Raw genomic sequence first — 24921 nt, forward strand, 5'->3', positions numbered from 1 at the left:
CTGAGCCCCACGGTAAGCTCAAGAAAGCTTGTGTTGTGGGTACTCAGACAACGATATATATAATATATAAATACTTAAATACATAGAAAACAACCATGACTCAGGAACAAATATCTGTATCATCATACAAATAAATGCCCTTACCAGGATTCGAACCCGGGACCATCGGCTTCACAGGCCATGGGCTCCATGGTTATTAACTTTATGGAAATTATTTCAAATGCGTATAAATATTTTCCATAATATAAATACTCATTCCTAATATCACAAAAGGAAAATGAAGACTAGGTTTATATGTAGAAGCGGTCACCCACTACCGCTTCGTACCTGAGGGTCTACCGCGAACCACGTTCGAAGTGTTGCCTCTCTGTCACACTTACGGACAAATTTACAAGTGCGATAGAGAGGCAACACGTCGAACGTGGTTCGCGGTAAGCCCTCAGATATTAGCGTAAACGGGATCAGTGTCATCACATAGTCATGCTTCTATTTGTTTTTTATTCCGTATTCATTTATTTGTTTCAATCTTGCAGTTTAGCGGCTGGAACTGTGCTCACTTGCTGCTATGCCAGAACAAATGAGCATTTAGGTACTATATTTATCGAACATGATATGAAAATATGTATTTTGTATTTGTAATTCGCGCCACGAGAAGTGACGTCATATAGCTTATTCGAGACATCTAAAAATTACTCCGTTGTGTTACTCAAGGCTATTAAGAAAATGTTCTAAAGTTTAGAATCTAAACCATTCTAAACATTTCCTTAATTGATTCATTTACATAAGTACTGAAATATTAAAAATAAATTTATAAAATATTTTATTAAATGCATCGTTATTGATTTAAAAAACTCATAAAACTCAAATGGTTTTAGTTGTGACATTGTATTTCACTCATTCATCGTTCTTTCATTCACTCGAATCGGTCAATGTCAGTCATCTCCGCTTCCCCCCCGCTTTATCACCCCTCCGACATCCAATTCCACGACGAAAGTTTAGGTTCAAAGTCTGGCCTAAAATTATTTAATAGTAATTTAGTTTTCTTAATTTATTGTTTAAGTTAGGTAGTTCCAACATGGCCAATCATAAGTTACTTAGTGCCCTAAGGATCCTGAAAAATAGAAAAGATGTTAAGTTTCTGGCAGGTAAGATTAGACTTCAGACTTTAAAACTTTTCGAGTGCAAGTATAATTTGAAGACTTGGTACAGGGTATTTATGGAAAATTGGAAAGATAACATGTAATTATTGTTTAATTTAGGCTTCCAGAGTCGAAATTATGCAGCGGCTGCAGCTAATCATGTACATACGAAGTGCAAAATAGTCAATGGCGTGTATGTCGTGACATTGGACTCCCCTAATGTTAAGGTCGGTAGAACAGAAACTTAATTATAATGAAACAACGTGTACTTGGTTAGAACGTTAAGCACTCATCCACACTTCAATCATTTTCAAATATTGTTTTCATAATTATATTAATTTCACATGATTGTTAAACAAATGTGGTATAACTAATATTTCTTTTGTTTTTATGTTCAAATAGTAACACTTTTGGGATGTAAAAAGTATATGTGTGTTTGAAATCTTTGTAGGTGAACTCCCTTAACACGGAGGTGATGAATGAGGTCACAAACGTTCTAAATGAAGTTGAATCAAATCCTTCCATTGAAGCTGCCGTGCTGATATCCGGCAAACCAGGATGTTTCATTGCTGGTGCTGATATTTCTATGATTGAAGCTTGCAAAACAAAAGAAGAAGTAGTTAATTTATCAAAACGAGGTAATTATACTTGTCTCATACTTATTAAAACAAATCACCTATTTCTAGGAACAAGTTAATTAGGCCATAACTTCCTAATACAGGGATGAGATAAAGTTTAATATTTTCATTTATGTAACCATGATGATCCAACAAATCGAGGAAGTGAATGATCCACATGCATTCAATTCCATGTTACTATGGCTTGTAGCCAAAACTTATGCAATACCAATTGGACTGAAATATGGTTTTTATTACAAGATTATATCAATTAATTTTCAGTTATTATTTTTATTTATGTTGGGGTTATGAATAAAATATGGATAATTTCATGGGCAATTTATTGTTATCAGAATACAGTCTAAAAATAAATAAATTAATGTTGTAAGATGAACTACATTAACAATGAACTTTTCTTTTAAAGTTTTTCTTTTCAAAACAAATATAATAAACACTAGCAAACTTTTTAAACTTCACTCATCATAGCAGAACAGTAAGGTAGTTATATTAGGCTAATTCAAAATCTCTAGACATATCAGATAATTTTGATAAACACCCATTAATTCTACATGTCAGAGTGCCTTTTCTGTACAACCATACATTCAATAGTGATTTAGAACTACTCAAAAACATAAAATTTGTTTTATAGGGTTAAGGATTATTGTTTTTGGGAATATTATTTATATATTATAAACCTTTTGTTAAGATTATTAAAAATTAATAAAAAAAATTCAGGTCATGAAATCTTTAGAAGAATGGAAGCGTCCCGCAAGCCCTTCATTGCGGCTATTCAAGGCAGCTGCCTTGGAGGCGGGCTAGAGACTGCGCTGGCATGCAAGTACCGCATTGCTGTTAAAGACCAGAAGACTGGATTTGGGCTTCCCGAAGTGATGCTGGGACTTCTGCCTGGCGGTGGCGGCACTCAAAGGTACTTTCAAATAGCCATAGCTATACCTTGTGTTTAGAAAAGGCATTATTAGCATATAAAAAGGGTAAATAATCATAATGTCTAAGTTAACAATCTAAACATTCAAGACAAGAATTAAATCACTACACCTTATAAAACAAAGTCCCCTGCCGCGTCTGTCTGTGTGTTTGTATGTTCGCGATAAGCTCAAAAATTACTGAATGGATTTTCATGCGGTTTTCACCTATCAATAGAGTGATTCTTGAGGAAGCTATAGGTGTATAATTTGTTAACCCGTGCGAAGCCGGGGCAGGTCGCTAGTGATTGATAATTCTTCTTATTTATTTACTCAGGTTGCCAGCTCTTACTTCTATTCCCACGACTTTGGACCTAGCACTTACAGGGAAGACAGTAAAGGCGGATAAAGCGAAAAAACTTGGAATTGTTGATTTATTAGTATCTCCCCTTGGACCTGGTGAGTTTTTTTCCTTAATAAGCTTTTCTTTTTATTACACAATATAACTAAGTAAAAATATGTCTTGATGTTCTTCAATGTATTATATTTTCGTTGTCATTTCATCTCTTTAATTAAGTACTCTAAAAGCAAAGTACATCCAATTCAAGAATATTTCATAATCAACATTCATATTGATATGTAATTGTTCATATTTAAAATCTTCTTATTATAGGTCTGGGCCTGCCTGCTGACAACACAATGAAATATTTAGAAAATGTGGCTGTTCAAATTGCAAAAGACATTGCAACAGGCAAGATCAAGGTCGACAGAACTAAGACCGGTCTCGTCAATAAAATTACCGCTACCGTCATGGAGTGGGATGTGGTCAAAAACATGATCTTCAACAAAGCCAAAGAGCAAGTAATGAAGGCGTCTCGCGGTCTTTACCCTGCCCCACTTAAGGTTTGTTTCTAAAAGTTTCAAATCTATTCAATATAAATTTTGGGAGGTAAAACCTGTTGTTTAAGGATGCACTAGGAATTGCATGCCCTTAAAATTACCCCAAATTAATAACAGTCAGTTTTCAAGTTCTTAAGCGAGGTTTAGACTAGCAAGAACTTGCATGCAATTTAGGTTACATTGCCGACTACTGAGGTTAACTGCATTCAAAAGTTTGATCAGAAATCGCAATGTAATGAAAATTTCATGTCTTGTTAGTCTAAGTGCCACTTGCACCCTCCCACTAATCCGGGGTTAGCTGGCTAAACCGTTAACCTAGTGTGAAATTTTCCTGGTAACCATGGTAACTAGAGATGCACCGGATATCCGGTTACTATCCGGTATCCGGCCTATCCGGCCATTATTTTACTATCCGGCCGGATACCGGATAGTAACATTGTTTGATTTTAGAGTAAACAAATTGGATTTAAGAAACAGACACGGTCATAATCGTACTTGTTTATTACTTTAAAACAATTTAATCATTCCACTGACTTGCACGCGCTCTTATTTCGAACCTAGAAATGAGTTCGCGCGAACATTTACTAGAAAACAGGTCAAACTTGCAGAATGCGCACCTGAAAAACCGAAATGTAGGTATAGTTTTGCCGGCCGAATATCCGGCGGCCGGATACCGGATATTCGGCCAGTCTCCAGGCCGGATATCCGGTATCCGGCCAAACAACTATCCGTTGCATCTCTAATGGTAACTCCAGGTTTAACCGGTTAACCCCGTGTTACTCGTGTTAGTGAATGGTGCAAGTGGCCCTAAGCCTCACTTTAGATTGGGTTTGGATAAAGGAAGTTTTGAAATGAGTAAATTATATTTATCGTCTTTAAATCATCTGTAAAAATGTACAAGGCCTTGATATTTGTAATGAAAATTCATTACTAACAATGTTTTCTTTTCAGATCTTAGAAGTAGTCCGAACGGGAGTGGACAAAGGCCGCGAGGCGGGATACGAAGCCGAAGCGCAAGGGTTCGGCGAGCTGGCCATGACGCCCCAGAGCAAAGGTCTCATCGGCCTCTTCAGGGGGCAAACTGAATGCAAGAAGAACAGATTCGGCAAATCCCAAGTTGATGTCAAGACTGTAAGTACCCACAGCCACAGAATAAATAATAGTACTAGGTACAGAAGATTCACTCTCTAACAAAACGACTCTGTTACGATTAGGACAGATATGACCGCTAGGTGGCGACAGCGCCACGCGCGGCATATGGCTAGCCATCAAAATTGGTGTGGGACGGATGTACTTGTAGCTACCTGTTGCAAAGCGACGAAATCGCGGAGTGAGCCACGCCTGACAGCACAGAGCCATCCTAAAGAGTTCGTTTGACACACATACGGGACTGGAACCGTTAGAATGTTATTGAATACGTTTCAACCATTATTTGTCGTAAAATATGATCGGAAATTCAACACGAAGCTTCATATTCGATGTCCAGCCAGCCAGCCGCGTCGTCCAAGTATGTTATGTAGGTATGAATGGAACATTTTCTAATCCTTTCCGTTACTCATTGCCTTAATGTACCTAATAGTTACTCAGTCAATAAACAAGGGCTTTTTATTAACCTGTTGAACGCCACAGACGGCAATTGACGTCGATCGTTTTTTGATGAAAATCTACTGAAAAACACTCCACTTTTAGGTTGGTATTATTTAGTCACAAAACTAAATTTTACTCCCGTGGCGTCAGTGGCACGGCAAATGGATGCGCCGTTTGGCGTTCAAAAGGTTAAAACATTAGCATGATGGTGGTAACCATGACTGGAACCATATTATAATGGTGTTATTCTGTCACAGATCGGTGTGCTAGGCGCGGGTTTGATGGGCGCTGGCATTGTCCATGTGTCCATTGACAAAGGCTACAAGGTGGTCATGAAGGACGCCACCAATGCTGGTCTCTACCGCGGAGTGGGCCAGATCCAGACTGGTCTGGCCAATGCCGTCAAGAGGAAGAGGATGACCGCGTAAGTTAGCCTATTGAAATTTGCCACTTATCTACATTCAGATATTTGTAAAAAACAACTGAACCAGCCTCTTGGGTTTTGTACTTTGAGTTTCTTATATAGTTGGTCAAATCAATTTGTCAGTCAGTAAGAACCAGGAAAACTATACTCATCCTTTTCTTTTGGGTGCTAGTACTAGTGTAAGACAAAGATAGTATGATTCTCTCTGTATTATTGAAATGAGAAAGTCCTTTGACAAACTATATTTGAGATGACATCATTTTTATTACTAATGGCATATTTGATTTAGTATATCCTCACTATCACTAACGTTATATTGTTGTAACGTAAAATCTATCTTATCAATGTAAAAAAAAATCTTAACTGAATGAGACTGATAATTGTTTCATTTCATGAATCCCTTCTAGCGATTCATGCAAGGCAAGAAACAGAAGAATAGATGTCTATTCGAGTTTTATTTCAAATTGATTTTACTTAACTTTCAGCATCCAGAAAGACAGAATCTTAGGCAACCTCACCCCAACATTGGACTACGCCAAGTTCAAAAACGTCGACTGCGTTATCGAGGCGGTGTTCGAAGACATCAACATCAAGCACAAGGTCATCAAGGATCTGGAGGCGGTGGTGCCGCAGCACTGCATCATCGCGACCAACACCAGCGCCATTCCCATCACCAAGATCGCAGCTGGGAGCAGCCGTCCTGAGAAAGTTATCGGTATGTTCACCTACACTTCATAGTTAAGTCTAGGGGTACGACATGAACATCAAACACAAGGACTTGGAGGCGGTAGTGCCGCAGCACTGCATCATCGCGACCAACACCAGCGCCATTCCCATCACTTAGATCGCTGCTGGGAGCAGCCACCCTGAGAAACTTATCGGTATGTTCGAGATCACCAAACATAGGTTCAAATCTACTTATAAAATGCTACGTTTCAAGCAGCGAGAATACACAACATTTTATACAATTTAAACCAAGGTTTTTTAATTTAAACGAGTATTATTTGTAAGCCCTATTTGCAAGGTAAACCTTCAGGTTTAGCAAAAAATTGTGCAAGTGTTATTTTAACCTACAAACTTCTATGAAATTATGACGTTTGAAATAACACTTGAAGTCTTGCACAGTCTGTGCTATCAAAATCGCTGCTGAATTAGCGTGGCCTAACTCTACACAGTTAAATTTAAAATGTTTACTCATTTCCTTGAGTGGTAAAAAGTAAAATGATATGAAGAATAATAAAATATTTATTTATTTATTTTAACTTTATTGCACAAAATATGTATACAAATAAAATGTACAAATGGCGGACTTAATGCCTAAAGGCATTCTCCACCAGTCCACCATAAGGCTAAGCAAAGATGTAATAAAAATGGTGCAAGAAGAAAAGTAAGAGAATTTAATTAGGAACTATTGCAAACAACTGAAAAACATAATAAACTGCATATAAAATACACAGATAAAAATAATAAAATATATACAATTAATTCCTACTATAAATTCTCACATACATATTACACACATATGTGTCCCGATTACACTACCTTACGAAGGTCGAGGAGATCGTGAAGTATGTACGAGCCAAGTCCGGATTCATCCTGAGGGTAGTGAAGTTGGAATCTCGACACAATGTGAATTTTAATTCTTTTGTGCTGAGCGTTCCGACTGAACAACTAGCGACCTTCACCAAGGAGGAGTTTTGGCCGAAGGGTGTCAAGTTCCGGCGGTTCCGCGGCCGGCTCCCTGACACTGCGGGGTTGCGAACTGCATCGCAGCCATAATTTTGTTTTTAGTTTTAAGATATATTTTGTATTAATATGTATGCTAGTTTTAAGGTATTTATCTATGGGCCAATAGTTGCCTGAAAATAAATGTTTTCATTTCATTTCATATTAATATATTACGATGGATACTACCTACTCATACTCTTGTTTCAATATAATAATTACGTTTATGTTTGTGTTAGGCATGCACTACTTCTCCCCCGTGGACAAGATGCAGCTGCTGGAGATCATCACGCACCCGGGCACCAGCGCCGACACGTCCGCGGCCGCCGTGGCCGTCGGCCTCAAGCAGGGCAAGGTCGTCATCACCGTCGGCGACGGCCCCGGCTTCTACACCACGCGCATCCTCTCCACCATGCTGAGCGAGGCCATTAGGTAAGCAGATGCCATTTGTCATCAGTATAGGCATCATCAGGGAGGACTCGTAATCATAAGTAGCAAGGTGACATGTGGCAAGGTCGTCATCACCGTCGGCGAAGGCCCCGGCTTCTACATCACGCGCATCCTCTCCGCCATGCTGAGCGAGGCCATTCGGTGAGCACATGCCGTCTGTCATTCATCACCATACCCCGAGTTTTTGGGTGCGGGAATGTTTAACACTAGCCAAAACATAGGTAAAAACTGTAAAAAAAGGAAACTATTTGAACATACCTAAGCCCATTTGGAACTTACTCCCTTTTTTTTATTCATAATTTCGTAACTATTTTACAATAAACAAATTTGTAAACACACGAAATCATTCCCGCACCCAAAAAATCCGTGGTATGGTCATCACGAGGACGCATAGGTAGCAATGACATGTGGCAAGGTCGTCACCACCGTCGGCGACGCGCTCGTTTTCTACACTATTCGCATACTTTCTACAATGCTGAGCGAGGCTATTCGCTGAGGACATGGCATTAAGTCACGTTCACGTCACGAGGACGTGTAGGTTGCAGAATGACCCTTGGCAAGGTCGTCACCACCGTCGGCGACGGGCCCGGTTTCTACACTGACCGACCGACCGAGACCGAATGGTGAGCATCACGAGGACGCGTAATCGCACTCGCATTCTTTCGATGTCTATGATCAGGAAGTCCGTTTGGTGTGCACATACCTTCCCAAGGACATATCAGTTGCAGGGTGGCCGAATGTTAGGTCAGGTCGAACTTGTCAATATTTAATGAGCTCAATTTATTTAGAGGACCTAATACTATCTCTGTTTCAAATATACATTTTATTCCAGGCTACTCCAGGAAGGAGTGGATCCCAAGGCACTGGACAACATGACGAAGCAGTTCGGGTTCCCCGTGGGCGCGGCCACGCTGGCCGACGAAGTCGGCATCGACGTCGGCTCGCACATCGCGGCGGATCTGGCCAAGGTGCGTCTGTGTAGCTCTAATTCATCACCAGGCGGCGTAGCACGGTCGCGTTTATATCCCTTATCACCATGCCTGTCACGTTCTAACAAGTATGTTAGTGCGAAAGGGACGCGCATAGTGATAGTCGATAAAAATGGAACCGTGCTGCGCCCGCAGGAACTCAGTTATTAAACGATATTATTACAATATCGTTTTAATATATTTTGACTGCTCCTGTAGGTTGTCAAAGCGATCGAAATATGGGTTCCGGCCTATTTTACGTCTCACTATTATGTACAGACAGACCTCCTTTCATAATCAAATATGGCCTATATAAATATCTCTCACTCTCACTCTGGGGATAAAAATATTATGATTGCTAAAAAGAGAGGCAGAGATTGCGCCCGCTACCTGCATGACATACACTGTCTACCGTGTTTCTGGTATAAGAATAAACATAAACAAGAAGTTAGGTTCCGTCACGTAACAGCGTTAATTTGTGATGGCAAAGCAGGTATAATATTTTCAATTTTTTTTTCAGGCATTCGGAGACCGCATTAGCGGTGGCAACATCAATATAATGCAAGACTTGGTAAAGGCTGGATTCATGGGACGCAAATCCAGCAAGGGCTTTTACGTTTATGAGAAGGGCTCTAAAAACAAGGAAATCAACCAGGACGCCATTGCTCTGGTGAAGAAATATTCCCTAGCGCCTCTTGGTGCCAACACTGTTGAGGACCAACAGTTAAGAATGGTGTCGAGGTAAGCTCATATTTTTTGTGTTTTACTAGCTTAAAACGGTCTCGAAAGGTCTCGCTCCAACCTATGGTAATCGCTGCCGCCGTTGTAAAGTCACTCAATGTCGTGGCCGAGACGATAGTGGTGCGTCACGACAGCACTTTTAATTGTCGTAGTAGTTATCTAGGGGCAGTCACCTATATTACCCATGGATCCATCTTATTATTATTAATAGTCATGTGGTCTGTAGACTGTGTAGTCTCAAAGTCGTTAGTGAAATTATATTATTATCAACAGGTTTGTGAACGAGGCAGTACTGTCGTTGGAGGAAAAGATCTTGCACAGCCCTCTGGAGGGAGACGTCGGCGCCGTGTTCGGACTCGGATTCCCGCCATTCACTGGAGGACCTTTCAGGTACACTTGTTAACAATATACCTAAACGAGTTATAGCCAGAAATAAAACCTCTTACGTTAGGCACTAAGGGTGGTATTCCACCTCTCCAATTTCCTTGTCCAATGTTATTGCGTCTCACTCTCTCATTAAGCAAAATGTGAAATGCAATAAGGTGAAATGCAACTGAGGTCGGTGAAAAATTTAATTGTAAGCGAAATTTCATAGTTCACTGCTGCATGGCTTTGATCATGCCATCAGTTGATGTAACTGGCCCTAAAGGCCTGGGCATACTGGATGCGTGTTAGTTGACGTGCACGTGTGCGTGCGGCGCTGTAGTATACAGGTCCTTATGAGAGACGGCACACCGCTTGCGTGAAGTGTGCGGGCGCGGCTCCAACATTTTAACGCACGCGCACGTGCACGTCACGCACACGCAACCGGTGTGCTCTGGCCTTTAGAATTGGAGATGTACATAAACTACAATTATTGCTTACATCAAGTAAGGCCGCACGCTCCTTTGAAGCCGTTGTATGAAAAATATTGTTTTGTTGGAAATCTTAGCATTTTACTTAGTCTTCATTATCTTTTTCTTCGTAACATGATTCATGCTAAAAATGAATATTTCCTCAGGTGGGTCGATCAATTTGGAGCTGACAAACTGGTTAAGAAAATGGAGGAGTTCCAAGGACACTACGGAGCTCCATTCAAGCCCGCCCAGACCCTTGTAGACATGGCCAAAGACACGAGCAAGAAATTCCATAAGTAAACTGCCAATTCAAATTTTACATTTTAAATGAGTAGACGCCAGAGATTTTGTGTTCATGACAGACACAGTGACGAATGGTCGAGGATATTATTGATAGTTGAGTTATAGGTTTGTATAAGTGAAACGCAGATTTTGAATATTGTATTTTTGATTAAATTGTCCCTATTTATTGTTTATCAACATTCGAACTTTGTTTTAATGATACGATTATGTCTCCAGTATTTCATTAAAAAATCCGTGAATCTATTATTGCATGATTGTTGTAACCTAATAAATTATTTTATTTTATACACGCATTGTTACTATTTGTGTGCCTAATTCGCGTAGGTAATTTAGGTACGCAAGTCCCACACCAGTTCCAACGATCACTTTTGAGTCATTCTACTCTCATTCCCCTGGCTATACCTATTCGCAAATTCTCAAGACATTCCGCTTTGCTGTTTTGGTTGCAGGTGAAACTTGGAAACTGAATTTAAATATTAAATTGGGTCGTTTGACGTTTTAGCACATCTTAGGCCGTAATATGATATGACGGTGTATTAACAACATATGATGTGACTCATACATCATTGATGTAAAGGCCCCTGTACATATTGTGCCAGTCTGGCGGACGCATTTATGCGTTAGAGGGAGCAAGTGATGTTGCTATCTCATTCTACCGCATGACAGGGTCCCTTGGACTGGCCTGTGTTGGCCCAATATGTACAGGGGCCTTTATGTAGTTAAATGTACACCGTCATAGATCATTCATGTTTAAAAAAAACCGGCCAAGTGCGAGTAGGACTCGCGTTTCTAGGGTTCCGTACATAAGTCCGACTCACGCTTGACTGCACATTTCTAATAGGTTTTCCTGTCATCTATAGGTTTAGAACTACATATTGTGAGTATTTTTTTTTAATTTTAGACCCAGTAGTTTCGGAGATAAAGGGGGGGGGAATGGTCATTTTTTCGAACCTATGTATTTAAAAATTATATAAAAATATGTCCATCTTTGGGTCACTAATTTACATATGTGTACCAATCAACTTAATTGATCCAGTAGTTTCCGAGAAAATAGGCTGTGTGCTGACAGACAGACTCACGAGTGATCCTATAAGATAAGGGTTCCGTTTTTTCCTTTTGAGGTACGGGAACCCTAAAAATCACTCCCATGTTTATGATCGGTACGGGCCGAGCTATCCCCTGTAGTTCATGCACGCTCCCATCTGAAATATTAATTAAACAATATTTTACAAAATGTTAAGTATAGACGGTGAAACAACCTTGTCAGTAGAAAAAGGCGCGAAATTCAAATTTTCTTTGGGACGACCACACTTGGCGTGTACATTTTTACAAGCTTTTATTTAGTTTCACCTGACCGTTGTCTGTCTGTGTCTGTCTGTCGGCACAGAATAATTAATAGTACTACCGTACAGAAAGGAAACTTCCTACAAAAACAAAGTTTGACAGCGGTTCAGGGTCCAATCATGCTGTCCCTTTCTAGTATATGGCACTATCCCTTTCGGCTATTTAGGGTTGTCAAAAATCAAGTGATTATCTTATCCGTGGTCGTGCACGCAAAAGGAAGTCAAGTGGTGCCAACCCTAATAATTGCTCGGAGCAATGCTGAGCCGAGCGGAACCGAGTTTGACCGAAGTCAGGAGTTTCGCACCCCTGCTGTCGGTCTGTAATCAAATCTTGCAAGTTAAATTTGATACTTCGTTTCCGATTGAGCTGAAATTTTGCATGCATGTATAAATCGGATGACAATGCAATATTATGGTACCATCGAGCTGATCTGATGATGGAGACAGGAGGTGGCCATAGGAAGATAGGAACTCTGTGATGAAACAACGCAACCTAATTGTGTTAGAGGTTTTTAGAATTATCTCGATGAGTATTAGTTGTCTGTCGTAAGAAAAGTACAGTCAGCGATAAAAGCTTGTACAGTCGCCATCAGATATATTGGAGCGGCCAAGGTGCTCACAAATATCTGAGCACGCCTCTATTGTCAAGGCGTTAGAATGCTTGTTCAGATATTGTGAACACCTTGGCCGCTCCGATATATCTGATGGCGACTGTACCAAAAATGAAATATTTGCCAAGAAGTTTTTACGCTCTTTTCTACTGACAAAATTGCTTGACAGACTATACTTGCATCAGCATCATGCCACAGAATTAATAATAAGTACTACCGTACTGAAAGGAAACATTCTAGAAAACCGAAGTTTGATAGCAGTTCAGGGTCGAATCATGCTGTCCCTTTCCAATATATGGCACTATCCCTTTCGGCTATTTAGGGTTGTCAAAATTCAAACCATTATCTTATCCGTGGTCGTGCACGCAAAGGGACGTCAAGTTGTGTCAACCCTAATAATTGCTCGTGCGATAGGCAGACACTCACTATTGGCACGTCTGTGCATATTGAGTGATCAGCACATTTAATGTAGATCTTGCGCCTCCACTCGATAAGGGATTTCCTCTTCGGTCACGTAGAATAATTATATATAATGATAGAATAGGAAATATTGGGGGGATTAGAGTGTACAAGCTGGAAGCATTACACCTGTTAACCTGCATACTGTGTTTACTGAATCGCCCCTTCCACACTCGGAGCAATGCTGAGCCGAACGGAGCCGAGTTTGCCCGAAGAGAGGAGTTTCGGACCATACTATTCTTTGTTTCTTTTGCTCATGCATTGTATGCAAGCACTTAATGCCGGCAACACTAGCGCATTTTTAACAATGGCTACCGGGCGGTGTGTTGTTGTCAATGTCATTCTTGAAACGTCAAAATCGTCAAATTGCTGAACACTGAGCATATAATCACTACGTTTTAAGAGTCGGCACTTTCGAACAAGCCTTAAACCGAATTATGAACGTACATTGTGCCAACACACCAAATACATGTCAATATTGCCAACACAAAAAAAAACAACACTAGGGCTTGCCACTACTGGCGTACCTACTCTTTATCGATATCGATAAATGTGCGATACAGTCGCCATCAGATATATCGGAGCGGCCGAGGTGCTCAAAAATATCTGAACACGCACCTTAATCTTTAATCTTCTTACACGCCTGACCCCACAAACTTCACATTTTCGCAAAGATTTAAGTAAAAGAGAAAGTTATTTTGTCTTATACTCAAAAATAATCACTTAATATTACCGCTGTCACGAAAATTTAAAATGACGGTTGACGTTTTACCGATCATACCAACCTAAAGAAAAGTAAGTATAATACGACTAAGTTGAAAGCAAGTATGGTATGTGCTACCAAAATGCAACAACAGTCATTTTAATTCGATAAGATTATTTCTATGCCTCAATGTTGGTAACAAGTACGTTCATAGTTTATCATAGTATGGGGTGTCGATGGGCTGTTGCTGAAAGGAACAACCAGGAACAACACTGCGGCACGGATTTCACGATCACTAAGTGGAATTCTAAATTACACAATTGAAATATAGCTTACTGAATTTAATAATATTCATGACAAGGAATAATAATACAAGATTTCAACAGTGAAGTTGATCTGGTAAACTGATTTTTAAATCAATAACTTACTGCAAAGGAACAGTTGTCTTAACTCCATGTTTAAATCTAAATAGGTAAGGTTCTAGGTATAGTTGACTACAAACACACACAAAACTTACAAAATCTATGCACTACTGCAGCGGTCGGCAACCTGCGGCCCGCGGGCCGCATGCGGCTCGTGAACCTGTCACTTGCGGCCCGAGAGCCGCCTTGGCTATTTTGTATGTAATAGTGACAAACGACAATGTCTCATAAAGTCATAAATATTAACAATGTACGGCCCGCGTCACCTCCGTCAACTACTATTTGGCCCTTAGCTGCTAAAAGGTTGCCGACCGCTGCACTACTGTATCATTTAAAATACTTTACCCATTCTATATTACAGTTTACTAATAAATAATTTCTGAATTTCAGGACAGTTATCAGTTTCAACCTAAAACTGCTATTATAAGCTGAATGCGGCTTCTATTTAGTTAAGTATTATTGGTAGCTCTTTGTAAGCATTAGTTTTCATTGGTATTTTTTTTTGCATGGATTCTAGTGTTACATTCTATAGCATTGACTAAGCATACTAATGTTACTGTACATCTGGTAATATTATTGTTTGGGATTGTTCACCGTTTTTAATCGTAGCTTGGGCAAAATGTTGTTGATACAATTAGAATCTATTACGAATAAGCCCATAAAACGAGTTCTAGAGCACATTTTTTACCTTTTATTAATATTAATCCTGATTCCAGTATTCATCTATTTTGAATTGTGCATTGTATTACCAGCAGTTGAGAAAGATAAGTCAAAGCATGTTATTCATATGTGTATAGCATTTTTTCTGTTACTTAATATTGTAGGCAATATGATCTATGGAATGTTAACTGATAGTAGTATTAAAGGAAAAATGTTAGATAGTAAAAAAGACTGGACCTTGTGTTCCGTGTGCGAGTGTCTGCGGCCGCCTCGCGCGTGGCACTGTAACATTTGTAACATATGCATATTAAAAAGAGATCATCACTGCACTTACCTTACTTCTTGTGTTGGATATTTCAACTATAGATATTTTATACTTTTAACTCTTTATATATTCATCGCTATGTTGTATGCATTTTACTATAATCTTAAGTTTTTGGCTACTTTTATATCATGGAACCATGGACTGGCAATCATTCGATTTATTTTTCCACTAGCAAATTTTGTAGTAGATGCTAGCTATGAAAGCTTGTATATTTTTATAGTTGTCATTAATTTCATATTAGCCTTGTTTACAGGATTTTTAGCTTACTATCATTTTAGTAATGTTTTTAAAGGTCAAACTACACCAGAGAGAAAATATAATGAGTGTAATTACAATAAAGGATGGAGAAGGAATTTAATAGAAGTTTTTGGTGTAAGATGGTACTTGACATGGATTTTGCCATTTATTCAGAGTCCATTGCCAGGTGATGGCATACAATGGCATGATGAAGATAAGTACAAATAAATGTTTAGTGTGAATGACTCTTATATTGTATAATTTAACCAATATTTTAAATTGTGCCTATGAATGTGATAAATGTTGACACAAATTACAGTAGTTGAGGAAGAAGTAACTTTTCATACTTAATATTTCAATTTTTTATTGTAATACTTACTAATACCTATACTGTAGCCTTACTAAAATATACATTGATAATTTGTTATGATTGACACCTGTGTTTGTGAGATTACATAATTTTATCAATAATTAAAATAGTTAAAATACATCTATTTACAGAAAAATAAATTGTTTGTCATATTATTGTCTATCGGGAATGTTAGAGTTTGGTAATATTTGTGCAAGGTATCTGCTCCGAATCCTGTCCGACTGGACTTGGGCAATATCTTGAGGAGCAGGTGCCTGCTCGTCATTCCATTCTGGGGGCCTTGAGTCTGTCTCTTCTTGGTCTGTGTATTCTTCACTGTCCAATAAATTTGCAGTTTCATCAATGGGTCTTGTCCTGAAACAGAATGTTTTTGTACTGTGGATAAAGAATCGCATAAACTATAGTTCGTTTTTTTTAGCACTAGAAATTAGGTAAACAATCTTGATGTCTTTTAATTGAAATCACATTTTAAAAATAAGTTACGGCAAATATGTAACAATTATGAATCTAATACGATCACTTATATTCTTCTGCTTTCATAAGTAATAGTTTTTGAATTTTAAAAAGCGTTTTTTAATTAAAAGACACGTCAAGATCGCTTACCTTCTTGCAAGTTCTTTCTAATGCTAAAAAAAACGAACTATAGCCGCCGCGTGTATACAAATAAAAAAAGTTGTGATATTGCTCTATACCTATATTATGTAAATGTTCAAGTCAAGTTTCATGTATTATTTTAGTAGTTTTAAAATTAGAGCGTAAATTCGAATGTATGGGAGCGATTTTTTAGCGGCATTTAGGCAATTGCCCTCATCCTGTCATTACCGAAATGTATAGTTACAAGTGCATCAGAAAAGAAACTTGTTACTTACGGTTTTATGGATTCCCTAACACTCGGAGATAGGTTCAATATGCCGTTATTGGCAGAGTCGACGATATAAACGAGTACAGCAGCTATCAAGGAAACTGAAACAATAGAATAATTTTATTATGCTGTGTTACACAGGTATAGAAAAAATGTTACAAGACCTGAGGCCGTCTTGAAGTCGACGGCCTGAGGTCATCTTGAACAGAACGAACCCTAGGAAGAGCTTCTGGTCAATGAACTACCATTGGCACTAAAGGACAAACTAAGGCCAGTGCCTACAGGATGCATAGGCAGCGTGTCACCATCTGTAACTCCTACAAAATCGAGTTGCGCATGAACGTGCCGTATACGCAACCGGTGTGACCTGGCCTTTAGTTCGCCTTTCACACAAAGCATTGATTATCTTACCAAACAGGCAACCCAAGAAGAACATCTCCAGCATCAAATATCCATATTTGTCAACAATAACTCCAGCCAATAGAATTACAGTAGCCAATCCCAAGTTCTGGACGGCTTGACAACTGCAAAAAAGATTCAAAGTTTTAGATTTAGTTCTGGTAGAAAGTTTTGCTACCGTTCCGCAATAAGACATGACGTGACATATAAAAATATTTTTTATAAATAAATGATCGTATCATATACCTGGCAGGTATACGATCGTGTAAGGTGATGATCCACCTTACAGGAAAAACGCCTGTCTATCGTGTCATTCTATATTAATGTCATGGGTAAGTGTAAAGAAATGTAATAGACGGCGAACACATTGTTGACATGTATCCCTTTCGCCCATACAAAGTAATCCGATCTGACCGATCTCAATATTTAAAATGATGCCACTGAACTTGTAATGTTAAATACTTCTTCACTAGGTATACCTACTTCAAAAAATATGATAGAATACTTACATTCCGTATGCCGTTCCCAACTGATTCTCAGGTACAATAAGTGCCACCAGAGGCCACAGTCCAGCTGCCAATAGTGAATAGGAAATTCCTAACAATACCTGAAAATTAATAATGTCCATGTAATTATATGTCACTTTAGTTAGTGCATAAATTGCATATGTTTTTAGTTCCTTTATATGCAGAAACCACGCGTGTTGGAGGTTCTGCCATCTCGTGACCGATTCACGCTTCTAAGCAGATGCTTCCTCTGACACTTCACGCAGGCTCTATTTCGCATAGTAGGTTCCATCTAGTGGCTTAAATCGCAAAATGGAAACTTGCCACATGCTTCGCGCCAATGGGGTTGGTCGGTCGATATCAATTTCTAGAATTGTAATTTTTTTGTTTTTTAATGCCCTAGCTAGGGCATAGGGCATCCCTTTAAACCAAATCTCATAGAAAAAAGGGCAAGCTATGATGGCGCCATCTATGCAAACCTTTGACAGTTGCCAACCCCATTAATAGGTTTCTGTATGCCGTCTACAGTTCATGCACGCTCGTACACTACACTACGTACCACTCCGATATACGGGTTGAAGAACGTGAATGCCAGCAAGCAGTGTGCCCCTATCGTAGAGACGTTACTAATGATGACCCACATCACATTACGGCCGGTTTTGTCAATGAGCACGCCGAAAAATGGACTTAGAGCTGCTGAGAGTAAGTACACCATGGAGTTGGCAGTGTTTGCGTCTTGAGGTAAAAAGTCAAATTTTCGTTCAAAAAATAGCCTGGAAAAGAACAGACAATCGTTATTTCGGTTCCTTTTCCTGATGGTTTTCATAAACAAATCTGGATATTGCAAAGCAAGCAGAAAGCAGACTGTGCAAGGGTTATTTTAAAAACGTCAATTCTATGAAAATATGACACTTACACAATCTATGCTATCACAGTCGTTGCAGAGTTCTCTTGGTCTAATGCCAGGATCGCACGTACCGAGTAGAGTGGCGACAGTAAAACGAAGTATGAAATTGTTACTCGGCCAAGTAAAAATTCTATACTTCGTTTTACTGTCTCGCCACTCTACTCGGTACGTGTATCCGAGCCCTAACTCTACGTATTCATGTAGGCCTAGCAATAAGCACTTATGAATAGCAATACAAAATGTTAGACCTTGACTAACTCTTTACAAGGCATACGAATGTCAGAAATTATGCAAATTAAACCCTATCACTAGTTCAAATTGAATACTTACTTCCCTAGAGCTATAAATGGAAAGATGGCCAAATAGTATGCCACACATATCACAGAAACAAGCCAAAACACTGATTTAAAGTGTATTATGTCACTCAGGTGGAATGGCTCACTGTTTTCGGACTCTTCCAGCCTCCCTAGGATTTTTTCGGCTCTGTGGTCCATCCAGCCAAGAATCAGACCACATATTAGTGAGATGAAACAGGTGAGAGCGGCTGAAATTATAGTAAACAAATGATGTATCTACAACAATTTTTATGTTCTTGCAATGGATAGTGGTGGCACCATAGACTAGGAATACTCTAGACGGAGTTTAGAGCAATTATTACATGAAACCGATGCTGCCAAAAATACTGGGTAGCGGGGAACGAGGTGAGCGAGTCCCGTGCCGTGATTGGTCCGTTCAAAGACACGGGTGTCACACAAAGGCACTTTGACTCGAAAATTGAATAAAACTACCGTATATTTGTGATAGAAGGGGAAGCGCTACTATGCTCAGTCTGGAGGATGTCTTGTCTGTGGGTGGCACATACCTACCATACCATACCACTGACAATTCATAGGTAAACCTCATTTCATGTAATATCACAAGCAGTCTAACAATACAAATTTAATTTCCTTCTTTTACTATTGTGTAAACAAAAAGCAGACTTACCAATAAATAATGCCACTCCAAGTCTTTCATATCCCACAAAATAAGTGGATACCCACTTATAGATGGGCCCCATGATCCAGAAGTTGACAGTGCTGCCGAACCTGGAGAAGGACAACTGCAGGCCAAATACCATGTTCAGCTCTTTGCCTTTGAACCAGAGGACAACATAGTTATTCACCACCACCTGCAGAGACTCTCCACCAATTCTGAAAATACATAACCGTACTTAATAAGGTACATTTTATATTATGTTTTTCTACAGTTTCATTATTTATCCCTGTTGTCAACATTCACTTTCGTAAAAACTAGTACATAAGCAAGTTCTTGAGATTGAGTAGTATGTTGGGTTCAAAACCTTTTAAAATGGTATTAGGAAGTTTTTAAGATTTGAATATGACTATACTATTAGTATAAATATGGTAGTGACTTATAAAGGCAATTAGCCTGTATGTAGCCTTTTAAAGCCTGTAATGTTATGACATTGTACATATAGTTGAATAAAATTAACTATCAAATAAACCTAAATCTAAGTCTTATGATGCTAATCACACTTTAAATACAATCAGTTAGTGTTGGCCAGTCAGTGCATTGGATAATTGGATTAAATATATAAACACAAGTATATTTCCAGATTAAAGTTCGTTATCAACAACACTAAGGGTTAGACTGATAAGAGACATTGTTTATGCAATGTTTATACATCATGTAAGAGCTACATATTATAACATAACTGATTTATATGTTACAATTTGAGAATATCAGTGATTTGCATTCACAGTTGAATATATCTGAACATACCAGGAACTGGCTTACTATCCCTTATAGAGGGTTTTGATAAGGCTCAACTCACCAAACCCTTTGCCCAACAAAACCCTTTCATTTTGCTTTTAAAGCCCTCATCTAAGCCCTTACCCATATTTCTTATACAATTACTTACCCAAAAATAAATCTTCCGAGTATCATCAACCAGAATGCATTTATGTATGCACCTGCTGCAAAAATAACAGCTCCAATCAAGACAATTGTCATATAAATAATTGTCCCCAATCTCACACCAAAGTACCTGTAACATATACAAGTTTGTATTACCATGATTTTCATTTGAAATCAGTAATCAAATTAAATAACTTTTTTGCTATTAGCAAAATTATGTGTATTCATAGTGTAATAAAACACACACAAACGATTTTATTGTATGTTTGGGTTACATGCAGTAAAATTGCAAAGTAGGTCACAGATGTCTACAGGTCAACATAATGCAGAGATGGATTATATTTATCACTGTAGCTACATGAGTCATCATTAAGTACATGTGTGTAGGTATGTACCTACCTATCTACAAGATATCCCCCTATGAAACATAATATCACATTTGGCCAGGAATATATTGAGTACACCAAGGCGAACTGGGATGTGTTCAAGTGCAAGTCTTGTTTGAAATTGTCCGCCAGGGCCCCGGGGGTGTCATAGCAGAAGTAGGAACCTGCAAATAAGCCGTATAAATTATTATTTCTAAGTTTATCTAAAAAAATTAACATCAGAATTTCAAAAAGTGACCATTAACACATTATATTTTTCATTCTGTTACTTTTTCATTTATAATAAAATGTTATAAATTTGTTTCTATCAGTATATAACATAGTAGTTATTGCAAATACAATAGGAAAAATTACCAAAACAAAGGAAGCACATTAACATCAGTGCCAAGAAGCGATGCACCCTGTTCGCAGGATGACACCATGAGGAAGTGGGCAGAGTTGTCCTGTTACTGCCACTGGCTCCTGGATTCTCCATTGTGCTATAGAAAAATATCACATTAAAATAAATTCGAAAAATAAATGTAAATATTTACGATTGTGTAAATTATAATTCTTACCAGATGCGGCCCAGTTTTTGCACTGTGTTATAATATCAACGAGACAAAGCTCTGAGTCATTAATAAATAACTAAATGTAATAATACACCAAGCATTGATAAAACATTACAGTCACATTATCGACAACACCACGTAAATATTCTAGGGGCGCATCTCATTTATTCACGACACAAAAGCGCTGAAATGGTCAGATAACATTATATCGATAAAAGGGGCTAATAGTTGAATAGATCAATCAATAAATAAACAAATCATATTCCTATGCTGGTACTAGACACAGTAGAAATAGTAGAATAGAAACGTAAATAGCAATCCAGCACACTGCACAAAGTAAAATGCTCATTGCTCAAGTCAAAATGACAAATACTTGACAAGCGAAATCGTATCGTTCGGATTTTACCCCAGATTAAATGGTTTTGCAGAGAAACAATAGGATTTTGTTCAATTTTGTTCCATGTTCAAACTTTTTATCATCACCTAATCTAATTTTGATTATCGTCTAAACACTGATCTAAGCTAATTTCATGCTTTAAGACCGACCGAAGCTAAAAATCGACCATGTTATTATAAATTTTGTATTTCAGAATGCTGCGAAGACACGTTCGGATACTAACGCTATAACCGCGAAAATCAAAGTTCGCAAATTGCGGGAATCTTTCTCTGTCTCTCTTATTACGTCTTCATTGGAGTAAAAGAGAAAAATCCCCGCAATTTGCGTTTTTACGGTAGGCCCGCAGATCTATGACTGTGGTTGGTCAAACCAATTTGTCAGTCCGTAAGGACCAGGAAAACTCTTGAATAATTTTACGGTTTAGACTAACTTGTTTTTAGTCACTCGCGCGACATATTTCGGAGAGCCGAGGTCTCCTTTCTGACCTTTCTCAAGCACCAACAGTGCGAGCAGCGTTCACGACGGCCGTGTATCGCGTACTGCGGCTGAGGAAAACTATATTCTTCCTTTTCTTTTGGGTGCTCTAGTACTAGTATAAGACAAAGATAGTATGATCTCTCTGTCTTTGATTGAAATGAGACAGTCCTTTGACAAACTATACCTTTCGTTTTCGTTTGACACTTTGTTCTGGGAAGGACAGAGAATGGTAGATAAAATTCATTCCTGTCGCTATTTTTTTGTGTATAGGGAATAGGCAAAGCTCTGCTTAGATGGCACTAGTTGTACACATACAGTAAGCCCCCATTCGCACGGCAGCTTTTTCAACGCGCGTTAAAAAAGCGTTTGAATGACACAAATGGATAACATTGTATCTGATTGTATGTATTGACACGACAGCGGTGGCGCTTTTTATCAAGCGTTGTTGGATTTTCGACTTTAAATTAAATTTAGAGTGCTGACAGATTCAAGCGCTTATTTAACGCGCGTTGAAAAAGCTCTCGTGCTTCCTCAGCAATTTTCCGATTCCTCATGTCATCACTACTAAGGCTGCAAATCACTATTAACAATAGATATTAGTTGCCTGTGGAAAGAAAAGTACAGTCAGCGATAAAAGCTTGTACCAAAAATATTTTTTTTGCCAAAAACTTATTTTACTATGACTCAACACATCAGACACATTGCAGGCTTTACGTCAAACGCAATTTTCTTGTGCACAAATTTAATAACTATTTTTACAAATTTAATAGGACAAGATTTACAAGTTTGCGGGCGATTTATTGACCGAATGCTTTTGGCAAATCAAGATTCTACAGTATAAAGTTAAAATTGTTAAAAACCGCAGCACCGGACGCCGCTCCGAAGTGCGGAGCAGTGTGATAACCGCCTAACAGTTGCTATTGCAAGGTCATGGCTTTTTGAAATAGTTTTCGGTCAGTCAACGGTAAAAATATGGGTGTACAAATCATTTCAAAAATATGTCCCATAACTCTCTTATGTCAGTGAATTAAGAACTATGGGACATATTTTTGAGTAAGTTAATTGTCTACACCCATATTTTTACCGTTGACAGAGATCGTAGTAAATTAGGCCCCGTTCGCACGGCAGCTTTTTCAACGCGCGTTAAAAAAGCGTTTGAATGACACAAATGGATAACCATGTATGTATTCACATGAAGGCGGTTTTTAAGCGCGGCGCTTTTTTATCGAGCACTGTTCGATTTTCGGCGTTGAGCGTTGGCGTCAAATTGAATAGAGCATACGGAACTCCGTGTATCTGTTCTCACAAGCGTTAAAAAAGCGCCGGCGCTGCTGTCAATTGGCTGTCAAGTGTCAATTTTTGGTATCAATCGTCAAGATTATTATTAGTTTCACCTTAAAAATGTCAACTTATGCTTACAAATTCCTGAAATATTCAAGCTATATTCAAATAATACGTCGTAATAGCAAATAAACTATGGCTTTGCTGAGATGCGTACGTGGCAGTACGACTCACAAGTGATTTTTAAGCGTTCATATGAACACAAATATTGGAAACGCTAAAAAAGCGCCAACGTCGGGTTTTAACGCAACGCTTTTTAAGCTGTCGTGCGAATGGGGCCTTAGAGTGTTTATGCTCCAACCGTACGAAATCATGAACTAGCACAGACTAAATCACTTTAAACTTTAAAGAAACATCTTTAGATCACATCACTACGTTCCTATCATAATAAGGGGCGTGCATGAACTATCCGTCAGATTTTTGGCGCGAGGCGTAAATGTTACGTTTATGATTCCGATGTAGCCCACAAGATGGCAGACCCTCCAACGCGCACGGTCCCTCTAGCACAGACCAAAGAGTACAATAATATATGTACTTAGAGGATATAACTATTGGTTATATTCTCTAAGTATATGTATGATATATGGCACAGACTTTTTTGACAATGACATGCTAATTTACGGTCATTGTACGGTTACCTACTGTAAAAATTTGAGAAGTCAAATTACAACAAAATATTATCTAAATACAAAATTTATGGTAACCTTTCGAAGTACATTTTTGCTGCGTAACTTATATAAGTAGGTACATCTCGTGAACAAATGGCGTGACTTTAGAACAGCAAGTTTTGGTCCCAGGGGAGCCAGCCCTTGCCCTTATCGGTGGAGCCATGGCGGAGCTATGCGGAAATGTAGGTACTTACCAACTAATAAAAACCCCAGTGACACGAAACTGGCTGTCTTGTGCATTTATATTTTAATGAGGGTAGGGGAGCAAGTTCAACCAACTAGATTTTTATTTAGGTACATTAGGTACATAATTCGAGTTCTGATATAATTCGGCTTAAAATATTTATTTATTTAAATATATTTAGGTAAATACAGATGACATTCACGAATCGTAAACAATTAAGTATTCTTATGATTAGTTTGTTCTGTTATTTAACATGCAATCTCTTAGCCCGAGTCGGAAACCTTTTGAGAAGCGAAGAGAGCCAACCACAGTAAGTAGAAACCATATATCAGCTTGGTCAGAAATCTCAGAGAGCCGCAAATCTTGCGTTTCCAAGAATAAATAATAAAATCAGTAACCTTGAAAATGAAAATGAAGGTCTTTATTCTTCAATGATCTTATAATACCTACCTATGGCTGTCAAAAACTACCACCGCACCGGTTCTAAACCTACAACGAAGCCTTTATCTTGGACTCGAATGTTTTCATGTAAGTATTTACCAATATAGGGTCACATGTAAGGAGTCGGCAAGGGTAGGTGACA

At 38.6% G+C, this 24921-nt stretch overlaps 3 protein-coding genes across 3 annotated transcripts; 2 read left to right on the forward strand and 1 right to left on the reverse strand.

The window, feature by feature from the left end:
* The first annotated feature begins 951 nt into the window (after positions 1 to 951).
* Positions 952 to 10898, forward strand: LOC134663767 (trifunctional enzyme subunit alpha, mitochondrial). Its single transcript, XM_063520248.1, has 14 exons — positions 952 to 1145; positions 1260 to 1366; positions 1591 to 1777; positions 2492 to 2684; positions 3017 to 3138; positions 3353 to 3582; positions 4531 to 4710; positions 5424 to 5590; positions 6076 to 6305; positions 7555 to 7747; positions 8598 to 8733; positions 9254 to 9474; positions 9748 to 9864; positions 10475 to 10898. Exons 1-14 carry the CDS (start codon positions 1076 to 1078, stop codon positions 10608 to 10610), a joined length of 2289 nt encoding a protein of 762 aa, XP_063376318.1. The 5' UTR covers positions 952 to 1075; the 3' UTR covers positions 10611 to 10898.
* Positions 10899 to 13979: 3081 nt separating this feature from the next.
* On the forward strand, positions 13980 to 15619 carry LOC134663769 (probable palmitoyltransferase ZDHHC24). The gene is made up of 2 exons (XM_063520251.1): positions 13980 to 14201; positions 14542 to 15619. The coding sequence occupies exon 2, from the start codon at positions 14771 to 14773 to the stop codon at positions 15599 to 15601; it is 831 nt and encodes a 276-aa protein (XP_063376321.1). The 5' UTR covers positions 13980 to 14201; positions 14542 to 14770; the 3' UTR covers positions 15602 to 15619.
* Positions 15620 to 15711: 92 nt separating this feature from the next.
* Positions 15712 to 21575, reverse strand: LOC134663768 (major facilitator superfamily domain-containing protein 1-like). The gene is made up of 11 exons (XM_063520250.1): positions 21278 to 21575; positions 21075 to 21199; positions 20734 to 20884; positions 20339 to 20464; positions 19402 to 19607; positions 18748 to 18961; positions 18070 to 18283; positions 17514 to 17611; positions 17017 to 17129; positions 16613 to 16706; positions 15712 to 16097 (listed from the first exon to the last, which is right to left on the reverse strand). The coding sequence occupies exons 2-11, from the start codon at positions 21193 to 21195 to the stop codon at positions 15896 to 15898; spliced, it is 1539 nt and encodes a 512-aa protein (XP_063376320.1). The 5' UTR covers positions 21196 to 21199; positions 21278 to 21575; the 3' UTR covers positions 15712 to 15895.
* Between the last annotated feature and the right edge of the window lie 3346 nt (positions 21576 to 24921).

Source organism: Cydia fagiglandana, chromosome 4 (assembly GCF_963556715.1).
Source record: "Cydia fagiglandana chromosome 4, ilCydFagi1.1, whole genome shotgun sequence".
In the NCBI taxonomy this organism is placed as follows: domain Eukaryota; kingdom Metazoa; phylum Arthropoda; class Insecta; order Lepidoptera; family Tortricidae; genus Cydia; species Cydia fagiglandana.

Excerpts from the sequence above, each read along its gene's own strand:
- LOC134663769 (XM_063520251.1), top strand. The coding sequence starts at position 14,771 with ATGTTGTTGATACAATTAGAATCTATTACGAATAAGCCCATAAAACGA.
- LOC134663768 (XM_063520250.1), bottom strand. The coding sequence starts at position 21,195 with ATGGAGAATCCAGGAGCCAGTGGCAGTAACAGGACAACTCTGCCCACT. Across the intron at positions 20,885-21,074 it reads AATGTGCTTCCTTTGTTTTG|GTTCCTACTTCTGCTATGAC; the intron begins GTAATTTTTCCT and ends GCTTATTTGCAG. Across the intron at positions 18,962-19,401 it reads TGGAGTGGCATTATTTATTG|CCGCTCTCACCTGTTTCATC; the intron begins GTAAGTCTGCTT and ends CTATAATTTCAG.
- LOC134663767 (XM_063520248.1), top strand. The coding sequence starts at position 1,076 with ATGGCCAATCATAAGTTACTTAGTGCCCTAAGGATCCTGAAAAATAGA. Across the intron at positions 1,778-2,491 it reads AGTTAATTTATCAAAACGAG|GTCATGAAATCTTTAGAAGA; the intron begins GTAATTATACTT and ends AAAAAAATTCAG. Across the intron at positions 5,591-6,075 it reads AAGAGGAAGAGGATGACCGC|CATCCAGAAAGACAGAATCT; the intron begins GTAAGTTAGCCT and ends CTTAACTTTCAG.